The sequence below is a fragment of the Dermacentor variabilis genome, chromosome 3, assembly GCF_050947875.1.
Source record: "Dermacentor variabilis isolate Ectoservices chromosome 3, ASM5094787v1, whole genome shotgun sequence".
NCBI classification, from domain to species: domain Eukaryota; kingdom Metazoa; phylum Arthropoda; class Arachnida; order Ixodida; family Ixodidae; genus Dermacentor; species Dermacentor variabilis.
The window spans coordinates 67626481-67646876 of record NC_134570.1 but is presented as its reverse complement, the minus strand read 5'-3'; the positions used below and the strand labels follow the sequence as shown (position 1 = coordinate 67646876).

Below are 20396 nucleotides of genomic sequence, written 5' to 3'. Positions count from 1 at the left end.
ATGTCTAATCCACGCTATTGATATGTGTGTATACTATCTGTATGTTATATGCTACCGCACTGTTGAGCAATGTATGGGTGACAGGGCCTTAGTCAGGCAGACAATGTACTGCCTTTAGCCTTGCCATCCAAGACCTTCACTGTGTCTAAATCAATGCTGCATAAATAAATATTGTTTGTGTCGGCATCGGCGGCGTTGTCCCTGAAACCAACTCCGCAGCTGGGGTTGACTCACTATCGGCGTCAGCGGCATCAGTCAGTCGCTGCTATCTCTTCCCTCCTCCCTTTATCGTGTTGTCCGCTTGCTGCGCGCGCTTCTGCCCCCATCGTTTGCCGCTGGGTGTACACGCCGCCCCCCTCCCCCCTCTTCCTGCGAGTCTCCGGTTGTCAAAGCGCCGGCTTGAACTTAATTCCTTTCTTCGCTCCTCCTCCAATGCAACCCCTGTGCGATGGCAATCAGAGAGCCAGATCGGTGGCGGCGGATCTGTATATGTGCACCGCCCGAGCCGAAATTGCCGCTGCCGTTCGCCCTGTGCGGTGGCAATCAGAGAGCCAGATCGGTGGCGGCGGATCTGTATATGTGCACCGCCCGAGCCGAAATTGCCGCTGCCGTTCGCCACTGCGAAATTATCTGCCAGTTCTTTCTGAGCCATGAGCGAGACGACCGATGGAAGTCCTCCGTCTGCTGCTGCTGCTGCTAAACGAGCTGCCAGAGCAGAGGCCCAGCCCCGTCGCCGTCAGAATCCAGAGGTGCGTGCCGCCGAAGCAGAAGCTTACCGTCGCCGCCGTCGAGATGATCCAGGAGTACGGGAAATATAAAAAAAAAATTCTGTGATAGCGCATACATGTGTTGCTCGATTTCTTTGCCTCAATCTATCGAAAAGGTGAAACAGCTTATTTGCTGCGCTCAAATTTCGCATTAGGAAGTAACGTAATCGTCGGTAATTTTTTTTAGACAGACATCACAGCGAATAAATCTCTACAACCATTATCCATGAAAAGAGCCATCTGTGTCAAACCTTTGTATGACGTGGAAAAGGCACGTAAGTAATAGGAAATTACAAATTCTCTGCCGACAAGGAATGGAAAGGAAGCTAAAAAGCAACCTTCTGTGTCAGTTTACAATTCTTCCTTTTGTGACAACCAGCGTAATTCACACGACATTATCAAGCTTGTTATCAAGGAGTTTGCTTGTTGGGGTTTTGCTCCCAAAGTTGAACTTATGAGCTTGTCATTTTTTACCCGCGTGCATTCTGCTAGCGCGAGAGTGCAATTATCGCCGCAGGAACGGGAGCCGCACTGTATTTCAACTGCCGCCCAAACCCACTGGAGTTTTTATCTCGAAACCAAGCACAACACGAAGCTCTGTTGTGGGCAGCACAACAGGCATGAAGCGAGCAATGTTTTTTACAAAGTATGATTGAGAGCGCTGTAATCGTGGCGCATTCTGGCGTACAGAGCGCGCTATCACGTGGTATTTTTTAAACTCTGCGGGCTTTTGTTTTTTCTTAATAAAAGCGGCCACACTAAGTCTTATCTCGTTGGAAATGCCTGAGTTGGGCAATGGTTGTGGAGCTCCACAACTTTTCTATTGATGCCTGAACGTTTCAAGCTATATTTTAAAAGTTAATTTATCTCGGCTAATTACTCAAAGAAAGACGAGTAACAAAATGGTACTGTAAGTTCAGATAAACGCTAACATCCATGAGATTTCTGTTCTGAAGAACGCATAGGTTCTTTTCAAAATCTTGGTCCAAGTTAGCTGGCACACGCTGTATATGACAATGCAGTGACAGTGAAGATGGCAAAAGTATGACAATATTTAAACGAAGGAATTATCAAGGAATGTAAATGAAGGAATGATCACAATGGCATGAAAATTATGTAATGATGACAACGGTGTGTTTGCATTGGAGCTCACATCCACACTTATGTGCATCTCCTGCCGCAGCTGTGGGCCATCTATTTCAATACGCACTATATCCAGTGCTTGTTTTCACCAAGTCCAGTACTGCTCAATCGTGCAATATTGTAGCCAGCAGTGATGACAATGGTACAACAACATTGGCGGCACAGAGACAACAACACGATGACAAAGGTATGACAATGCTAGAATGGCAACTGGATGTCAACTGGGTGACAACCACAGTATGACGATGTGATGCCGATCCTGGCCGATGCTGGCCGATGCAGGCCAAAGCCTGCCCAGCACATTTCTCCATGCCTAGCTCACCTCGGCACAACTAAAATGGGATGATGACGGTTCAATCACCAGGAAAGAAAGATGACGACAGAATGACTATGATGACATGGCAGCAAAGGAATTATCACAAGTAGGGATAATGATAGGAGTCCCGTCCTGTGTATGAGCTACTCAGCAAGACAGCCGCCAGCCAGCAGCAGCAGAAGCGGGAAAGTTGAAGGCAGAGGCAAAAAAAGCTCTGCATTAAGAAGCACTAACATGAACTGCAAGAATGTGTAAACTATAGACCAAAGGTCCTTCCATTCAATGCTGCACTCTGTGCTAAAACTCTCTAATGTAAAAAAAAATGACATGGAAGAACACAAGGTACATGAACAGGAAGTACACTGTACACAATTTTTATTGTTATTTCAGAATCTCTAATCTATGTTTCATCAATAACCTGAACATCCATGTCATCCTCATCAAAAGCACTATCTGGCATCTCAGGCACAAAAGCAGTCTCTGTTGACAGGACTTTGATGATGGCAGCAAGTAACCGTCGCTGGTTGGCTGATATGGTTCCTGCCAGGATCCCAGGTGCAGCAATTTTCCTTTCAAGAATGCGATCAAACTCTTGCCGCAAGTCCTGTGCATTAGAATAAAGATATACACAAATAAATAGCAAGCTACGCAGCCCCCAATATATCAGATTCTCACAATATCAACAGAAATGCCTCTTGTTAAACTGGACTTTTTTGTCAGGCATCACTGAAGACATTCTAGTGTTCAACTTGAGCTTAACATTGAAAATAATCATAATTGTTAAAAAATGTCATATAAAGGCTGGGCTTTCAATTAAATGTTAAATCGAGTTCCGTGCATTTTAGTGTTCATATACTGAATTATTTAGCAACCCCTTCAACTTCATCTGCCTAGACTCATAAGTAGGATTGAACAGAAATTGCAGTCACTATTAAATCAACACTCAATGACTGACTTGTGGCTAAATCTTGGCAGTAGCATGATCTGCCTTTGATGCAAATACAAAACATTTAGTGCTATAAGCCTTTATTCACACATATGTACTCATCGCAACGTTTTGTTTAGTAGTTCTTCCAAGGCCACAGCAATTTCATAAACAAGTTAATCCTACTGCCCCCAAAACTATATTGCTTATGCAGCTGTCAGCAATGGTGATGTCACACAATGGGCAAGAAAATACAACAAACCCATATCATGACGCAGTTGCAGAAAATTAAAAAAAAATTCTTCACTAAAGTCTGTAATGCTTTTGACTGAAACGCATGCATTTTAGAAGGGATTATTAAAGTTGCAGTGGCAATGTGGTACCAATGGTGAAACATTGCAAGCCACAGCACCATAGATTGTGACCCTTAATTTCCCCACGGTTGAGTCAACTAAGGCAGTGTTGCAAAAACGGCAAAAACGTGCTATGCAACCTCACTTGCATGTGCATGCATGTGTGTGTGCAGCACTTTATTGCACGCGAATTTGTGTCTCCTTGTGCCAGATTCATATGCACACAACAGGTGTCTATGCGGTGTGCTGACTTCTTTCAAGATCTCTGCCATCTTTAACAGTGAGTAGGCCTTTATGTCACAGTAGTTAAAGGCCAAGTGGAACAAATTTAACTTTGGCTAAATATGTTAAAAATGATTAGTACATGTACCACTGCACCAATCTCGGCAAAGCCACAGAGCTGGTAATTGTATAGTTTTTTATATATTGTTACGAAGAGTTGCGAAGAAATGGTTTTATTTACAGGCAAGGGATGATGATCATAGCGTGATAGTAGTGCAGCTCGGCCTCTCAAACTCCTTGTTCTCTTCGTCTTCTCTTCTTTTCTCTCGTCCGTGCCTTTCGTATCTGTTACATTTTCCCACAAGCAGACGAAGCCTGTGGGGCAAGTCAGGATGCACAAGCAGGGTAGAAAGGCTTCAGGCGAGCAATATGAGTCAGCTGAGTCCTGCTTCATCGCCGACCATTGCACAGTAGGCGAGCTATGACGTAAGTGAGTTCGCTCAGGCGGTCCACAACTACAAATGGGCCTGAATATTGTGACAAGAACTTTTGGCACAATCCACGCTTGTGTTGCAGTATCCAAAGAAGAACCAAGTCACCTTTTTCCAATGATACTTGTACGTGATGGTCGTCGCATCGCTCTTTCGAACGACTTTGCGAGGCCAGAGTACGAAGACAAGCTATTCGACAGGTTTCTTCAGCCAGACACAAAGTCTTCGATACAGAATCGTCACTGTGCAGAACGAAAAGTAAGAAAGTGTCGAGAGGGCTTCGCGGTAACCTTGCATACAGGAGATAAAATGGGCTATAGTTCGTGGTTTCGTGTTTCGCCGTGTTGTATGCGTAAATGATGGAGGGCAGCACGTCGTCCCAGTTCTTATGATTGGAGGAGACGTACATGGCAAGCATGTTGGTCAGCGTTCTGTTTGTCCTTTCAACGAGGCCATTGGTCTGTGGATGATACGGCGTGGAATGACGGAACTGTGATGTGCACAAACGAAGTAACTGTTCAATGGCATCAGCCGTGTACATGGCAAGCATGTTGGTCAGCGTTCTGTTTGTCCTTTCAACGAGGCCATTGGTCTGTGGATGATACGGCATGGAATGACAGAACTGTGATGTGCACAAACGAAGTAACTGTTCAATGGCATCAGCCGTGAACTGGCGACCACGGTCGTTGATGATGACACATGGTGGGCCATGACGAAGGACCACGGAACGCAACAGGAAGACCGCCACGCAAGCGGCGGTGGAAGACGGTACAGCTGCAGTTTCTGCATACCGTGTAAGATGGTCTACGCAGACAATTATCCAACAGTTCTTGTTGTTAGATAACGGGAATGGACCCAAAAGGTCAATGCCTACTTGCTCGAACGACGTGCTGGGCGGTTTCAATGGCCGAAGGGGACCCGGGGCTGCGGTGGTCGGTCGCTTGTGACGCTGGCACGTTTCACAACTAGCGACATAGCGCTTGGTTGTTTCGTACATCTTGGGCCAGTAAAAGCGCTCCTGCGTGCGGTGTAGCGTTCGTACGAAGCCGAAATGGCCGGATGTCACATTGTCATGCATGACGCATAGAACGTCGGAGCGAAGGCTCTCGGGGACAACAAGCAGAAAACGCGCTCCATGCCCGGAATAATTAGTTTTGTAGAGTAATTTATCACGGACAGTAAAGCGACCGCTGCCTTGAGAAGTATGGGCAGCGACAAAAAGCGGATCGAGGGTAACATCACTCCGTCGTTCTCGCTGAAAGTCTGCTGCGTCAGGGAACGTAGAAGTAACAGCAGCGAGACAGTCGTCAAAATTCTCAGCATCGCAGTCGGTAGCCTCAAGAGGAATCCGAGAGAGGCAGTCTGCGTCAGCGTGACGACGGCCACTCTTGTATGACACCACAAAGTCATATTCCTGGAGGCGCAGCGCCCAACGTGCGAGGCAACCAGAGGGATCACGCAAACCGACCAGCCAGCATAAAGAATGGTCGGTGATAATCTTGAATGGTCTACCGTAAAGATAACACCGAAACTTCTGTATGGCGAAAACAGCTGCCAGGCATTCCTGTCCTGTAACCGTATAATTGCGTTCAGATTTGCTCAGGCAACAGCTGGCATATGTGACATGTTCTGCGCCACTGTGACGTTGTACAAGCACCGCTCCTATCCTAATTCCACTAGCATAAGTGTGAACTTCAGTCGGGCAAGATGGATCGAAGTGACGCAAGAGGGGTGCTGATGTTAGTATAAACTTCAGTTGAGAGAAGGATGCGTCACACTCCGGTGTCCAATTGAAGGATGCATTTTGTCGCAAAATACTTGTCAACGGGTAAATGATGTCGGCAAACCTGGGAACAAAACGACGAAAATACCAACATAGGCCAATGAATGAGCGAAGTTCTCGTGCTGATTGTGGTGGATTGAAGGAGCTCACCGCTTCAATCTTACGAGGATCGGGTCTGACGCCATCCTTGTCGACTAAGTGTCCCAGGACCAGTGTTTGACGTTCGCCAAAGCGACATTTTTTGAGTTTAGAGCCAGTCCTGCTTTCTCGATGCAGTTGAGAACAAGGCTGAGGCGTTCATTATGTTCTTCAAACGTGCGGCCAAAGATTACAACATCATCGAGGTAACACATGCATATCTCCCACTTTAGACCACGTAGTACTGTGTCCATGAATCTTTCGAAGGTGGCAGGAGCATTGCAAAGGCCAAAAGGCATAACATTAAATTCGAATAGGCCATCTGGAGTCACGAAAGCGGTCTTTTCCTTGCCGGCAGGGTCCATAGGTACTTGCCAATACCCCGATCGCAAATGAAGTGTCGAGAAGTAAGAAGCAGCGTGTAAGCAATCAATGACGTCATCTATTCGCGGTAGTGGATAGACATCCTTCTTTGTCACTGCGTTTAGATGTCTGTAATCCACGCAGAATCTCCAGGAGCCATCTTTTTTTCGGACCAGGATTACTGGGGCTGCCCATGGACTAGACGACTCTTGAACAACACCTTTGTCCATCATCTCCTTGACTTGCTCTGCAATAACCTTTCGCTCAGAGGATGACACTCGGTAGGGCTTCTGGTGGATGGGGTGTGCGGAGCCGGTATCTATTCTGTGACGAGCGCGGGACGACGGTAAATGAAGGGGTGCATCTCCATGTGTGAAGTCGAATGCAGCCTCATGCCTGGCAAGGACATGTACCAGTGCTTGCCATTCCGACGTACCGAGAGCCTTGCTGATCATGCCAAGCATTAGCTCTTCAGAATGGTGATTATCGCAAGGAGAGCAAGCTGTAGAGACGTTCGTAGTTAGTGCTGCTATTGAGCTACATGTGGCTTTATCGAAGAGAGCGATTTTCATACCACGTGGAAGGACAAATGGCGTGGCGGAACAGTGCAGCGCCCACAATGTGGCGACTCCTTTCATCATGCCCACGACAGAGCAGGGCACAGGTATAGCTTTTTTAGCACAATTTATGCGGAGAGGCCTAACTACAAGGTCAACAAAATCAGCGTCAACAGTAGTTGCAGAAACACGAACGGGCGTCAGGCACCACGATGGTGCCATCACTTCATCAAGAACACTGAGTGTGTCTGTGTCCCTGCCTTCACCACACGAGCTTTGTTCGGAATCTGCTTATATAGTTACTTGTTCAATGATATTTCACCACAACCACAGTCCACGGAAGCACCGCACTGTTCAAGAAAATCAATACCAAGAATGACATCGTGCGAACAACGAGCAAGAACAAGGAATTCCGACACAAAAACTTTCCCAGCCAACAAAACACTCACAGCACAAACACCAAGGGGATGAAGCCACTCGCCGCCCACTCCACGAAAGGAAATACCGTAGTTCTAAGAAAACATAACTTTGTGGCCTAGACGGTTTTTGAAAGCGAGGCTCATTACAGACACAGTCGCCCCAGTATCAACTAACGCCATGGTCGGTATTCCGTCAATTGAGACATTCACTTTGTTTTTGAGCATCACAACAGGCAGAGGCATTTCTGGCAAAGACTGTCCGGCGACATCACCCCATTGGCCGCGGATGTTAGTTTCCCGGCGGCGGTGACGAAGAACAGTGCCGAGGGGACGGAGAGCGACGAGGACGGTTATTCGGTGGCATCAAACTCCACTCAGAAGTTGGTGAATCGCTGCGTCTGGTCTCGTGTGAGAAGTGGTCCATAGGAAGGGAATCGGTCGTCCGCAAGTCATATGAAGTACGAGTTCTGGGTGGCGAGAACATCGGTGGTGTCCTTCGTGATTGACGGCCTTGGCGACAATACCGAGCTATATGGCCTGTGGAACCACAGTTGTAGCACACGGGAGGGTCGCGGTTCACAGCATCTTCCTCGAAACGGATGCTAGGCTGCTGCTGGTGGCGAGAAAGTTCGTTGTGTGGATAACGTGTCTCTGCGGCTCGCCGAAATCCATTATATCGTTCATAAGTCACGTCTTGGTAGTAGGGTCAGTGCTCTTCTTGTCGCGGCCTGACAGAAGTCACAGGGCCTCGGGGGTAAAAACACGGCTGCTCTCGTTGTGGCCGAGCGTCATAAGTAGCGCCCCTGTCGTAGAGACGTGGCTGCTGTCGGGGCGCGAGTTCATAATCCTCGGTGCCCCTCGCCGCAGGATACAGGGAGGATGCCACGTTTGGCTCGAAATCTGGTGGTTGGCGGAAGCTATGAGTGCCTGGATGTGTCACTTTCGCGTGCAAGCTGAACTCTTCCCGAACTATTTGTCGCATCGTTGATGCAAGATCAAGAGGCTGGTTGTTGTCCACGCTTGCAACTGTAGTCACATTGGCTAGCCTGCCAAACTTCGGCGTGATGCGCCTCGTTTTCAGCTGCTCGAAAGTATGACAGTACCGAATGACGTCAGCGACGGAGGCCAGGTTGTCTTATGCGATGAGGAAATTATAAACGTCTTCAGCAATTCTTTTCACGATGTGCCCAACTTTATCTTCCTAAGACATTCCAGAGTCCACCATCCTACACAGTTTTATTACCGCCTCAATGTAGGTCGTGCAGGTTTCGCCTGGCACTTGCGCACGTTGCAGTAACGTCTGTTCTGCTCTTTTCTTTTTCGTCGCGGAGTCGCCGAATCGCTCTTTGATTTCAGAAACAAATCTTCCCCATGTTGTGAACGTTTCTTCGTGATTGTCGAACCACATCAACACAGTATCCGTAAGAAAGAACACAACGTTCGAAAGCTGAGAAGGACTGTTCCACTTGTTGGCGGCACTCACCCGGTGATAATGGATGAGCCATTCCTCGACGTCTTCGTCCGATCTTCCGGCGAAGGGACGCGCATCTCTCAGTTGTAGAAAGGAAGTTGTCAGCGCAGCTGTTGGAATGGGCCGTTGTTCGTCTGTGTCGTGAGACATATTCAACTCCGGTAGATTCGGCGGGAGTCCAGCAATGCAACGGCTCCGTCGAAGAACTTCTGGTTCAGCCTCCATCTTCGGGTGTCGATTACCCCGCACCTTCCACCACAACTGTTATGAAGAGTTGCGAAGAAATGGTTTTATTTACACGCGAGGGATGATGATCGTAGCGTGAAAGTAGCGCAGCTCGGCCTCTCAAACTTCTCGTTCTCTTCGTCTGCTCTTCTTTTCTCTTGTCCGTGCCTTTCGTATCTGTTACAATATTATATATTTCTATATAATTTACATATCTACATATAGTTAAACCTTAATATAACAAACTTCAATACAACGAAATTCGTGACATAACAAAGTATTTAACTTTTATAACTTCTTGTCTATAGAACAAACACCATGTATTTAGAACCTCAATATAATGAAATGTGTTTATACACGATTTCAATATAACAAAATTGCACAGCTGCCACAAAGGAATATTGAGACAATAAACGGAAACTTCCGCGGACGCGGATGGTCAAATGGTTGAATACAAGCAGCTGCTATAGGACGCACCCACAAATCGCACACCGTGCGACAATAAGCAACTGCCAAAACGGTGCAGCATCATGTTGTGCATAAAGTCCAAGTGCAATAACATCCTGTTATGTCTCAACATGGCCAGAGGCATTAATTAAACGTTTGCCACGAGGCAACCACCACCCATCAATCAGCGCCTACCAAGAAGTCAATGCAGCATCGACAACGAACGCTGATGGGTCCACAAAAGGCACCCACCCCCACCACTACTGACAGCCTGAACCAATGATAAAAAGGGCCAACGTCAAATGCTACCAAAGCCCAGCGTCGACCATGCAGTCCCAGGTTGCTATCCTGTCCCCTATTCTATGCTTCAGGTGAGCAGAGGCTTTGAAGGTGCAGGTGCTGTGGAGCGTTGCGATAGCATGGGCGTGGTATCACAACTGATTCGACAATTGTGATTGGCTGCGGTTCAGTCATTCCTAGTCATTGTCTTCCTAGTCGAGTCGCCTAAGGAAGACAATGGTATTAAAAGTGGAGACTTTTCATGCAGTAGGGCCGATATGTTCTGATGTGAACTCGGACGTTTAACATGCTCCTGTGTAGAGTGGACTTCTGTAACTGGAGCCGTGCAACTAATGTAAAATAAACCCTTTTTCCTTCAGTCCTACAATTGGACGTATTCATTGATGGGCTTGTTTGATTCACTGCCCTAACGCCACCTCGAGCCGCAACAATCCTATGAACCCCATGCACCCTTTGGTGTGAGTGAAAGTGTGCGAGGGTGAGCCAAGAAGGATGATGACTTGGTGAGCGTTGTCTTCCTGCACCCTACCAAGCGTGCGCGAGGAAGTGGGGCAGGGTGCAGATTGGCGGGCATCTTGTTTTCTAGCATGGCTGTAACTGCGCACGGCTGTCAGCGTCTGACAGAAAGGCAGCCAGCGCGTTCCATGTATTGAAGCTGCTTATGCAAAGAGTGGGCATGTTGAGATGGCATGGCATCATGTGCGCCGTCTTCCCACACGTTTAGTACTAAAGGCTGCGCAATCTCAAGTTATGGAGAGACGTTGAAGTGAGAGGCAGACGAAGCATTTGCTCCCTACTGTCAGCGCTTTTCACAATAGTGTCATCCCACTGCAGCCAACCATATCAGCTGCGGGGCCGGAATGGACGGGAAGGCATGGCTGGCTTCGCTTCGTCCCGTCGATGTGAAGATATTATCGACATGGTATGGAACCGTATCTTTCATCATCGACTCTCAAATCCATCAAGATGAGTTTTTTTCTCTCATTCAGATTTGCTTTTTCTGACTGCCTTATAATTTGGAAAATCTCGTGGCCCCTTCCGTGCAAGAAAAAATTATCAGCGGCTGTACTAATTTTCACAAAAAGGTCGCTTTTATAGATAACAAAATTTCGATATAACAGAGCAAATTGCCGATTTTACCGAGTTCATTGAGATTTAACTACATTATATATATATATATATATATATATATGTTCATTTATTTATTTATTTTATATGCAAGTCTCGGCATGCTATGCCCAAGATTTTTCAGCTTGCTGCGGGTGCCGGGCGCTCAAGCTAGCTCCCGTAGCTGCACCTGGAGAACTACAGAGACCGATCAGAGCCCAGTCAGCATCTCGCACTGGAGGAGAGCTCATCACTGCATCCCGTAGCAGCCGTGTCATTTTTGCAGTGTGGTCTCTAATATTGAGAAGGTCATGTTGAGGTACTGCATGTTAGCTTATGCGTCACTTCCAGTGAGCGGCAATGGTGGTGTTTATCAGTTTCAGTATTAAGACCAGCTATTTTTTTAAGCTTTTCGTGACACCTCCCTTGTATTTCAAACATCAAATTTTGCACCGAGGTTCCTCGTGTGTACACTATCTTGAACTAGGCTTTTTATGCTGTAAAATATATATTTGCAGTTGACCTTTAACTGTACATGAGCACATGTTCGACAACTCTAAACCTTGCTGCACCATCTCATTGTGCCTTATGGCTGCAGTTGTGCTGTGAGCTAGACAAGGCACAGAGATGATTGCTCATGTTGACTGAAGTCTGTGTAGTCGCATGAAACCATGCAGGACATAACTGCAGCATTTTTGCAGGTCACATATTTCTAGTACTGGCAGGCCTACGAATAGTTGGATGGTGCGTGGCGTCGGTGGCGTACTGACGAAAGTGCGGCTCTTGACCGTAAAATTTGCCGTGATTTGAGAGGTCAGTGAAGCAAACAAGGAACACTGATACTAGGGCATTCACAAAGTCCCTGCATTCTTTATAAAACAAAAAATTCATCGACCATTACGACACTCCTGAATGCAAAATTTGAGGGCAGCTCTACACGTTTCTATTTTGTGATATATTAGATGGCGTGGACAATCTGTTTGTGCGGCGCATTGCAAATGGAGCGAAGTGTGGCGCAACTGGCTCACTAATCTAAAGATCGCGAGAGCCAGTGCATGGGCGATGCGTGGGCGCGATCCACAGCAGCCACCGCTGACAGGCCTCCCAGACGACATGCGCTACTGTGGTGCCATCTCGTTGGTGTAGCCGCTGCACAATGCTTTTCTTCTGACGCTTTCAGCATACCCTCCTCCACTTTCCGCCTCAAAGTGCTGCTACACCCTCCTCTCCGCTTTCCTTCTCGCATCTTTCATCCCCACTGCGCTCCACATTCGCTTTCATCTTTCGCTGTGCTCGTTCGCTTGGTTATGCCAATGCCGACGCTCGCCGCAGCGTTCTAAAAGTACTACTCATAATGTTATTATGCCCTTGCAGTAACTCTGCCATTCATTAAAATTTGCAAAGCAACCTCAGTGCACTGCAGAGCACACACCTTGATGAGTTCTGCAAGATTATCATCGCACTGAAGAGTGATCCAGTCATCAAGCGTGATAGTGTCCCCGCTGTGCCTGAAAAAGCCTCCAAAGAGCAGAAGTGGAATGGGATAGACTGGAGTGACATCGTGCAGGAACGTCTGAAAAGGAACAATGAAAAAAATCTGAAGTCCCGCACAATGCACAAGAACACTCATAGGCACAGCGAAACATGTGCTACCAATAGATTTCTTGTGTGCACACATTCAGCTACCTGTGCTTTTTGCTTGGCATCCTCAGCCAGCGTGAGCAAGTTGCATGAAGCTGCAATGAAAGTGCCGAGCACAGCAGTATCACAGTGCCCGTACCACTCACAGCACTACCGCAATACTATTTAAAGCCTCACTTAAATGTACCTAATGTTCACATTGTTTGGGAGTCTGGCACTGGGAAGAACCAGCACAGCGCTGCACTTTAGACCCTGTTTGTGCCACAAAATTGCTTAAACAGTCATTGTGAACCAGACCTTTAGTGCAAAAAAATTTAAGAAGGAATCAAAAAAGAAGGCATAATGAAGAAAGAAAGAAATTGATGTATTTATCAGCTTAGAAGCCAAAGCATTTCAGAAGCCATAACAGACAGCAAAGGTGGGGAAGAGATCTTTTAGCCATGCAAGGTCTGCCAACTGAAGCAAGCTATGCAAGTCACAGATGTTATTACACACAAAGGCCTCACTTCCACAAGTACGCAAATACAGGCTGTAAAACAGTCCATTCATAAAGATCATACTACAGTACCTACTCGCATAAAGATCGCACTGTTTTGTCAAAAAAATTGCCGTAAATTCATGGGTGTGATCATTACACTGGTTAAATTTCCCACAAAAAGAAATTTTTTTTTCATCCGGAATTTGCTGCGGGATGACAACAGGTCAACAAACAGGCAGCTGCCGCTGTAACAGTGCAGGACACCAAAACAAAAATGGCGGCCGGCGGAGAAAGCTGAACGTGCCAAACAGGATTTTTTTTCCTTTCGTGAGTACATTACGCGCATTGAAACAGTTTCTTCCGTATCGGTAATGGATAATATTGTTAATATCAACAAGTCTGTGGCAATAACATAGACACGTCCACTTTGAGGAGACAGAAACAGAGATGGGCGTGCTTAGCTGCCAGTGACATAGAAACACATGGTGGGTATGCTGCGGAAACTACGGCATTTGCCTTCACTACTATCCTAATACGGAATGTTTCTGCTAAGTGTGGGCGGATATCTTAGCTGTGTTACAAGCATCAGAGTATGAATAGGGTGCACTTCTAATGTATCAGTGTAAACGTGGCTACTATTGTCGCTGCTCGTGATTTGCTACATGCCGACGAGTGCAGACAAGAAGAACCGAAAGGCGCCTTTTTTGTTGTTGTTATTGACCACAACCATTATAAAGCCTACAAATAATAAAGCCAAGGCAAGTTTGGTTGTAGCTTTTTTTTTTTTTTTTTTTTTTCATGGAAGTGTGGAAAGTGATGAAAGGAGTAAAGTGGGGCATCTGCTTAAGAATGTTGGTGCGTGCAGACCAGTTGGTATGTCTTGAAGAGTCGTTCGCATAGCATTCGACAGATGGTAAGCGCAATCATCGTTAGCTAGGCTTGGCACATGACATATCACCGCGGCAAGTTCGGGGTGCGATCATTACATGGGAAAGAAAAAAATGGAATTTTGACGACAAAATTCCGGGGTGTGATCATTACGCAAGTGCAATCATTATGCAAGTAAATACGGTATTTGTATTATAAACAGCATGCACTTGCATAACCTCTGCTCGTGCAGCACTTTGTTTCCATATATGGTATCGGTGGATGTGCTCGCCATATGCCTTATCAATGCCATCATCAGTGAATAGACGACGCGCACTACTTTGGTGCCATCTCATGGCGAGCGTCGCCACGCTGTGCTTGCGCAGCGCTACACTTTTCTTCTTGCGCTTTCGCCGTACCCTCCTCCTCTGCTTTTTGCCTGATGGTTCCGCTACACAATCCTCCTCCGCTTTCCTCCTCGTGCTCTCTTCGCAATTGCCATTTTTCACCCGCCGCTGCACTCCGTGTTTGCTCTTTCATCCTTCATTGTGCTCGTTCGTTCAGCTATGCCAAGGTATGCCAATGCTCAATGCAGAAGCAGCCGCCGAAGAGCGGCACTCTAAACATACATTGTCCTACATCCAGGTCTGATTTCACACTGTACAGGCTTCAAGAGCCAAAAAGATGATGAGCATCAATTGCAATGACAAAATGTGCTATTTTCACTTCACACAAAGTAGTGGGGACGTGCCTAGATTACAAATATTTTTAAAAAATGAGCAGTATGTTCTCACGCAGAAAATCGGTAACATCTCTCATGCTTTCATACCCCTTTACTATTTCACAAAACCACAGTATTGCTACTGCTACACATGACTAAAAGTCAAATAATAGTTCACATAGTGTACCATAAGAAACCCGACAAGGTTTAAAACATACGTCACTGTGAACGCAAGTATTCTGGTGGGCAAACATGAGGACAATGCACTGTAGAATAATTACAAACTGCTCACAACAGCTAGTAAAACAACTTAATGCACAAGGAATGCTGTTTAATGTGGGCGAGCTACTGCTGGCATTCAAGACGAGGACATGTATGCCACTATCAATAGCTGTGGATTACTTACCTTTGTCGACCGAATTTTGGTATAATACACAAACCACTGAGTGTCAAAGCCGCACTGAGATACATTCACAGACTTCGGATGTAGTGCAGCCTTTGCGTCAGTCTTCGTGGAGCACCTCACAAGTCTGTAAAAGCAAAAATGGAATGCTTAATATTTGCAGACCTTCAAAAGAAAGCGTCAAATTCTGTTTAAAAAAAGTATATATATATACTTAGCCCATCAAGACATTGGTTATGAGGACCTTGGCAGTAGGAGGTATAATAGTGTAATATTACAAATTTGTTTTTCACAGCACAACTTTTCAGCATTATCAAGCTACTACAAAAGAAAAGAATATATAGCTCCCATGTCAAAGGTTTTAGAGCGCAGCTCTTATGCACCTGTTCCTGCGTTGAGCGTCAGCGCCATACCTTGGTGGTGTGACCGAGCGAACGAGCGCAGCAAAATATGAAAGCGAACTTGGAGCGCAGCGGGAAAGAAGAGTGCACGAGGAGGAATGTGGAGGAGGGCACTACAGTGAAAGCACGAGGCGGAGAAGGAGCGAAGGGGAGACGGCCTGCGCATGCGCCGAGTTGCGAGTGGCCACAGCCGCCGCAGCCACATGGGCGATCTTATTTGCACTTCTGAAGGGGGGGGGGGGACAGAAAGCATGAGGGGGGAGTGCTACGCTCGTCTGCGGTACCAGCGTGTGTGACGGAGATCACTGCTCCTGCAAGAGGTGATGGCGAGCAGCTACAAGTAAGGCTCGATGTGACACTCCGTTGGGTGTCAGCACCGCTGACACTGGTGGCACGACTTCCCGGCGACGAAGGGCTGTTCTCATCGTTAGTGGAAAAGCGTAGTGCTGCGCAAGACGGGCTACGCAGCGGTGATGGCTATGATATGGCCCCAGAGTGGCACGCGTCGCATTGTCTGTATAGAAACAAAGCGCACTACTCACAGCGTTCTCTTCCTAATATAAACTGTGTATGTACCAATATAACCATAATAAAATATACTGACCCACGAAAACGCAGAAAGAGCTGCGCTCAAATTTCGCATTAGGAAGTGCTGTAATTGTCAGTGAATTTTTTGCTGACATAACACTTAATACGTATTATGTCAGAAACCATACGTTTCTTGGTGAATGCATTGACAGCCTGCACGAGCAAAGCATTGCTATCCACACCTTGAGGACCACCACATAATGCGAGATCCTAATGCAACAGTGGATTAGGTAAAATCTTCCTAAGCTCAGTCTTCCCACAAATTTGCCTATTCAATAGACCACACATCCAACAGAGTGCAAAAGGATAACAAAAACTTGAGACACCTTTACCAACCTTTTATTTTTGAACTGGCCCTTGGCAACATTTGGATACAGACCGGAGCAGATGACCGCTTGCAAGACTTTCAAGTTATCTGCATGAAAATCAAATAAATTCAGGTCATGGCGTAGGCTTCAGCTGGAGGGTGTCTGCAAAGTTGGTGCTTATTTTAAACCTTCAGTAATAAAAATCTGAAAATCCCATGCACTATGATAATCGATGTAAATGAAGCTTTGTATGCTGTTTGCTTTGACTGACAACAATTAGTGGTGATGTTGGCGGCGAATGTGCAATTTCTTCAGCATTAAGTCCAATACGAGAGTGGTGAGTTGATGTTAAACATTACTTTCCGTGTACCACAGCTGTTTGTCTATGTAGTCCACAGAACACACAGGGAGACATATTTGCTTGTTGTTAGTCATCATTCATAATGTCTGAGAGGGATGAGCATTATCATTGCCTCACATGGCACATTGGATTGTGGCAGAAGTGTTAAACTTTAATTGAACTATAGGGCTGTACATAATTCAATTAATTGTTATAATTGTATGTATACATTGCATACACACATTTGCAGTCTGCACCATGTTTCACTGCATAGCGAAGACGCTCCTGTTTCGCGCAACGCTTCTCTTGGGACTGGGTGTCCTCGACACTGAGTGCACACTTTGGAGCTATTTTGCTGGTACATATTTACGTGCTCTTTCTTCATACATGGCCAGCACGCTATTGAGAGGCCAGCTCTAAGCAGGCTGTGGATAGTTGTAATTTTTACACTATCACAGCCCAGCACAAGACCTCCACAGCCCAGCAACTGCATTTTTGTTGCACAGGAAAGCAAGCACAGCACGTCCCATACGCACAAACTGTGAAATGCCGCTGCCACCGCACCAGCTGGGATGCACGGAGGCAAGCGCATTCTGTTGGTGTTGCAAGAAACCCAGTGGCATGCGTGAGCAAGACCACAGCAGCAGCGCTCGGAAAGTCGGAAGAAGAGGCAAAGAAAGCCTTGCTTTAAAAAGAAAAATTACAGGCACGTTTGTCCATTTTGGTATAAGTCATTATGGTGAGTCTAAGTGAAAATGAGCCTGGCTGAGTAGAATTTTAGTGAGTCCGAGTGAGCCCTAAGCAAAAAAATATATTTTGTGAGGGAGTGTAAGCAAGTTCTGCTTGTTTTGACAACCTATGCGCCAAAGGGAAGTGTCCTGCACACGTCTTCAAACTTTGAGCAGCACTTCACTACAGCTTGCTTGAAGCCCCTCTACAAGGCAATGCATCGGTGGGGCATTTGGGCAGATGGAAATGCGAGAAGAAATTAGACCCAGATTTTGCTGCAGCACAGCAGCAGTGTTCACAACGAGAGAGCAATATGTGAACGTATGAGCGCATGTACAAACAAAACAGCAATTCAAAAGCTGAAGTGTTTAAGTTGTTCTTGGAATTTACGCTGATTTCATAAGTTTTATTGATTCATCACTTTCTACTCTTAAACCAGGAGGACGACTTGGTAAATTTTCATCCTTCTCATTTTACCTATGCAATTTGAACGATAACTAGGTCAAGTGACTTAAAAACAAGCTGCAAAATAAAAAAAAAGGGAAGCTCGTTGGCATAACTTGATAGACCACAAAACAAACATTCCAAGGTACACGGTGAGTAGCTGGAATAGTGCTCTCAAGTAGTAAAATAGTAAAACCAACAATTGCAGCAGCGTGTATTCTTACAAACGTAACATTGCGGCAATGAATGAATGCCGTAAACTTCTGAGTGCACGCATAGTAAGTGTCATGGCAACTGGCATGTGAGATCTGCTTTTTCTATGTGTCGTGTTTCAACACGTGTTTTGTGAATCCAAACGCATTACAATATTACATATACACTACACTCCTGAGGCACAATGTATGCCCATGAGCAAAAGTATACGGACCAGGCACTGCGTGATAAAACTCAATGCAACTTGCTAGAACAAAACAAAGGAAATAAAGAAAAACGTTGTGATCGAGCTAGTTCCTTACCTGCCACGCACCGGCTGAAGTAACACGTTCCGTTAGGTGTTAGTTGCAAACAAGCTGTGAAAGCTTTTGTCTTTGTGTAGCTAAAGTGCACGGATGCTTTTTTTTCTTTTTGCAACAAAAGCTATCACCACAAAAGCGAATTGACAACATCAGTGCAAAAGTTTAAACGTGCACTTTGTTTTGTCCCAGTCGCCATGTCTTTCTCTAAAGATCAGAAGAAAAACGCGATCCTTGCCTTGGGAGCTGCAAATGGCAACAAAAGGAAGGCTGCAAATATGTATCAGTCACTGAAGAGTGCCAGTACACCAAACGCATCGACTATTATCAGAAATGATGAAAACCCGAGACAAAATGGCAGCTTCCAAAAACAGCGATGGAGGACTCTGTCTTTCAGTCCTATCCTACGCATGGATGTTCTCACATTTATGACCTCAAACCCTCATGCTAGCGAGCAGGATGTGACCACCCAGGTACCAATTTCCAAGTCGTGTGTTTGGAAGTTTCTAAATGACTCAGCCTTTCACCCGCACCACCTTAACCTGCACCAATACTTCGAAGATAGGGACCAGCACAACCGTATAGATTTCTCAAATTGGGTCCTCACAAAAGCTGATGAGTCACTGGACTTTTTGAGCAACATCATGTGCACAGATGAAGCCAATTTTTGCAGAAACAGCCAGGTAAATTTGAATAATGCACACTATTGGAATGACTCCAATTCAAATTGGGTAAAGTGCACTCGGCACCAGTACCAGTGGTTGTTCAATGTGTGGTTCGGAATTTACGCCGGTGCTCTAATCAGTCCCATTTTCTTAGATCACACACTGACTGGACAGCGTTACGGTGGATGAAATCCTTGAATGAATGGTGGATGAGTGTCTCAGCAAAGTCTCACTGTCACGTCTTCCACTTTTGTGGTGTCAGCAAGATGGGACACCAGCACACAGCAGCAGCCGAGCACGATACTGGCTGGATGCGACTTTTCATGCGCAACACATAAGAAGGCACAGGCCTGTATATTGGCCGGCTAGGTCACCTGGCCTCTCTCCACTCAATTTCTTTCTTTAGGGTTGTGTGAAAAATCATGTTTAAATGATTCAGACGGACATCAAGTGCACTCAAGGCAAGGATAATGGATGTCTGCCATACAATTCCAGCGTCAGTCATCAAGAAAGCCACAGAAGATGTGATAGAGTGGACTCAGTACTGCATAGCTGCAGAAGGACACCCATTCAAACATGTCCTCTAGGCAGCAGCTGGTGTACAGCGGTGCTTACGAATTCACAGATAATAAGGGCACACTGAAATCTGATGGTTTCAAATGCACAAACATTTCTATACTTACCAACAGAAAAACCGTCCCTCCCGTCTGTCCCGTAAGACGATCGCTTTCAATAGAGCACCCGCAGCAGCAAGTGAATTCACGTTCATACTGCCTCTCGCTTCAACACCAATGAAGTCGCGAGAACACAGCGCTCAGCTCTCGGCACACGCCACACTCTGCCACTTTCGCAGATCGCTTTCAAGATAACGGCCGCACCACCGTGCCAGACGTAGCTACTGGCGGAGCAGAGTTGATCAAGATGGTTCAGTGTACCTAATAATTGTTGCATACATTTCCCTTATTTGCTACATCTCCCTCGTCATTTCATCCCACGTCCACATCCACTGCAGCTATCTATGACACCGGCAAACATTGCTTCTACTCGCCTCTTCTGCGTCATCTCATGCAGGTCTCACTTAACAAGTTTGGTGTTGCAACCGTGTTTCTCCGTTTCATGGCTCTTTCCTGGTCACTCTCACAATTATACGAAACACACCAGCATACTACCACAAAACACCACAACAGTACTACGAAATGCTTACGCATCATTCAAATACAAATCCCAGAAAAAAACTCTCCATATATATTTGTGTGCGTGCGTGTGCATCTG

General features: G+C 46.1%; 1 protein-coding gene across 1 annotated transcript in view; it reads right to left on the bottom strand.

Moving 5' to 3' along the window:
* Positions 1-2584: 2584 nt before the first annotated feature.
* Positions 2585-20396, bottom strand: part of LOC142575818 (ATP-dependent DNA/RNA helicase DHX36-like) — an 86524-nt gene continuing 68712 nt past the window's right edge. Inside the window, exons 22-25 of the mRNA XM_075685495.1 lie at positions 16463-16541; positions 15141-15264; positions 12460-12600; positions 2585-2830 (exon numbers count right to left, since the gene is read on the bottom strand). Coding sequence (XP_075541610.1) covers positions 2627-2830; positions 12460-12600; positions 15141-15264; positions 16463-16541 — 548 coding nt within the window. The 3' untranslated portion in view covers positions 2585-2626. The remainder of the gene's footprint in view (positions 2831-12459; positions 12601-15140; positions 15265-16462; positions 16542-20396) is intronic.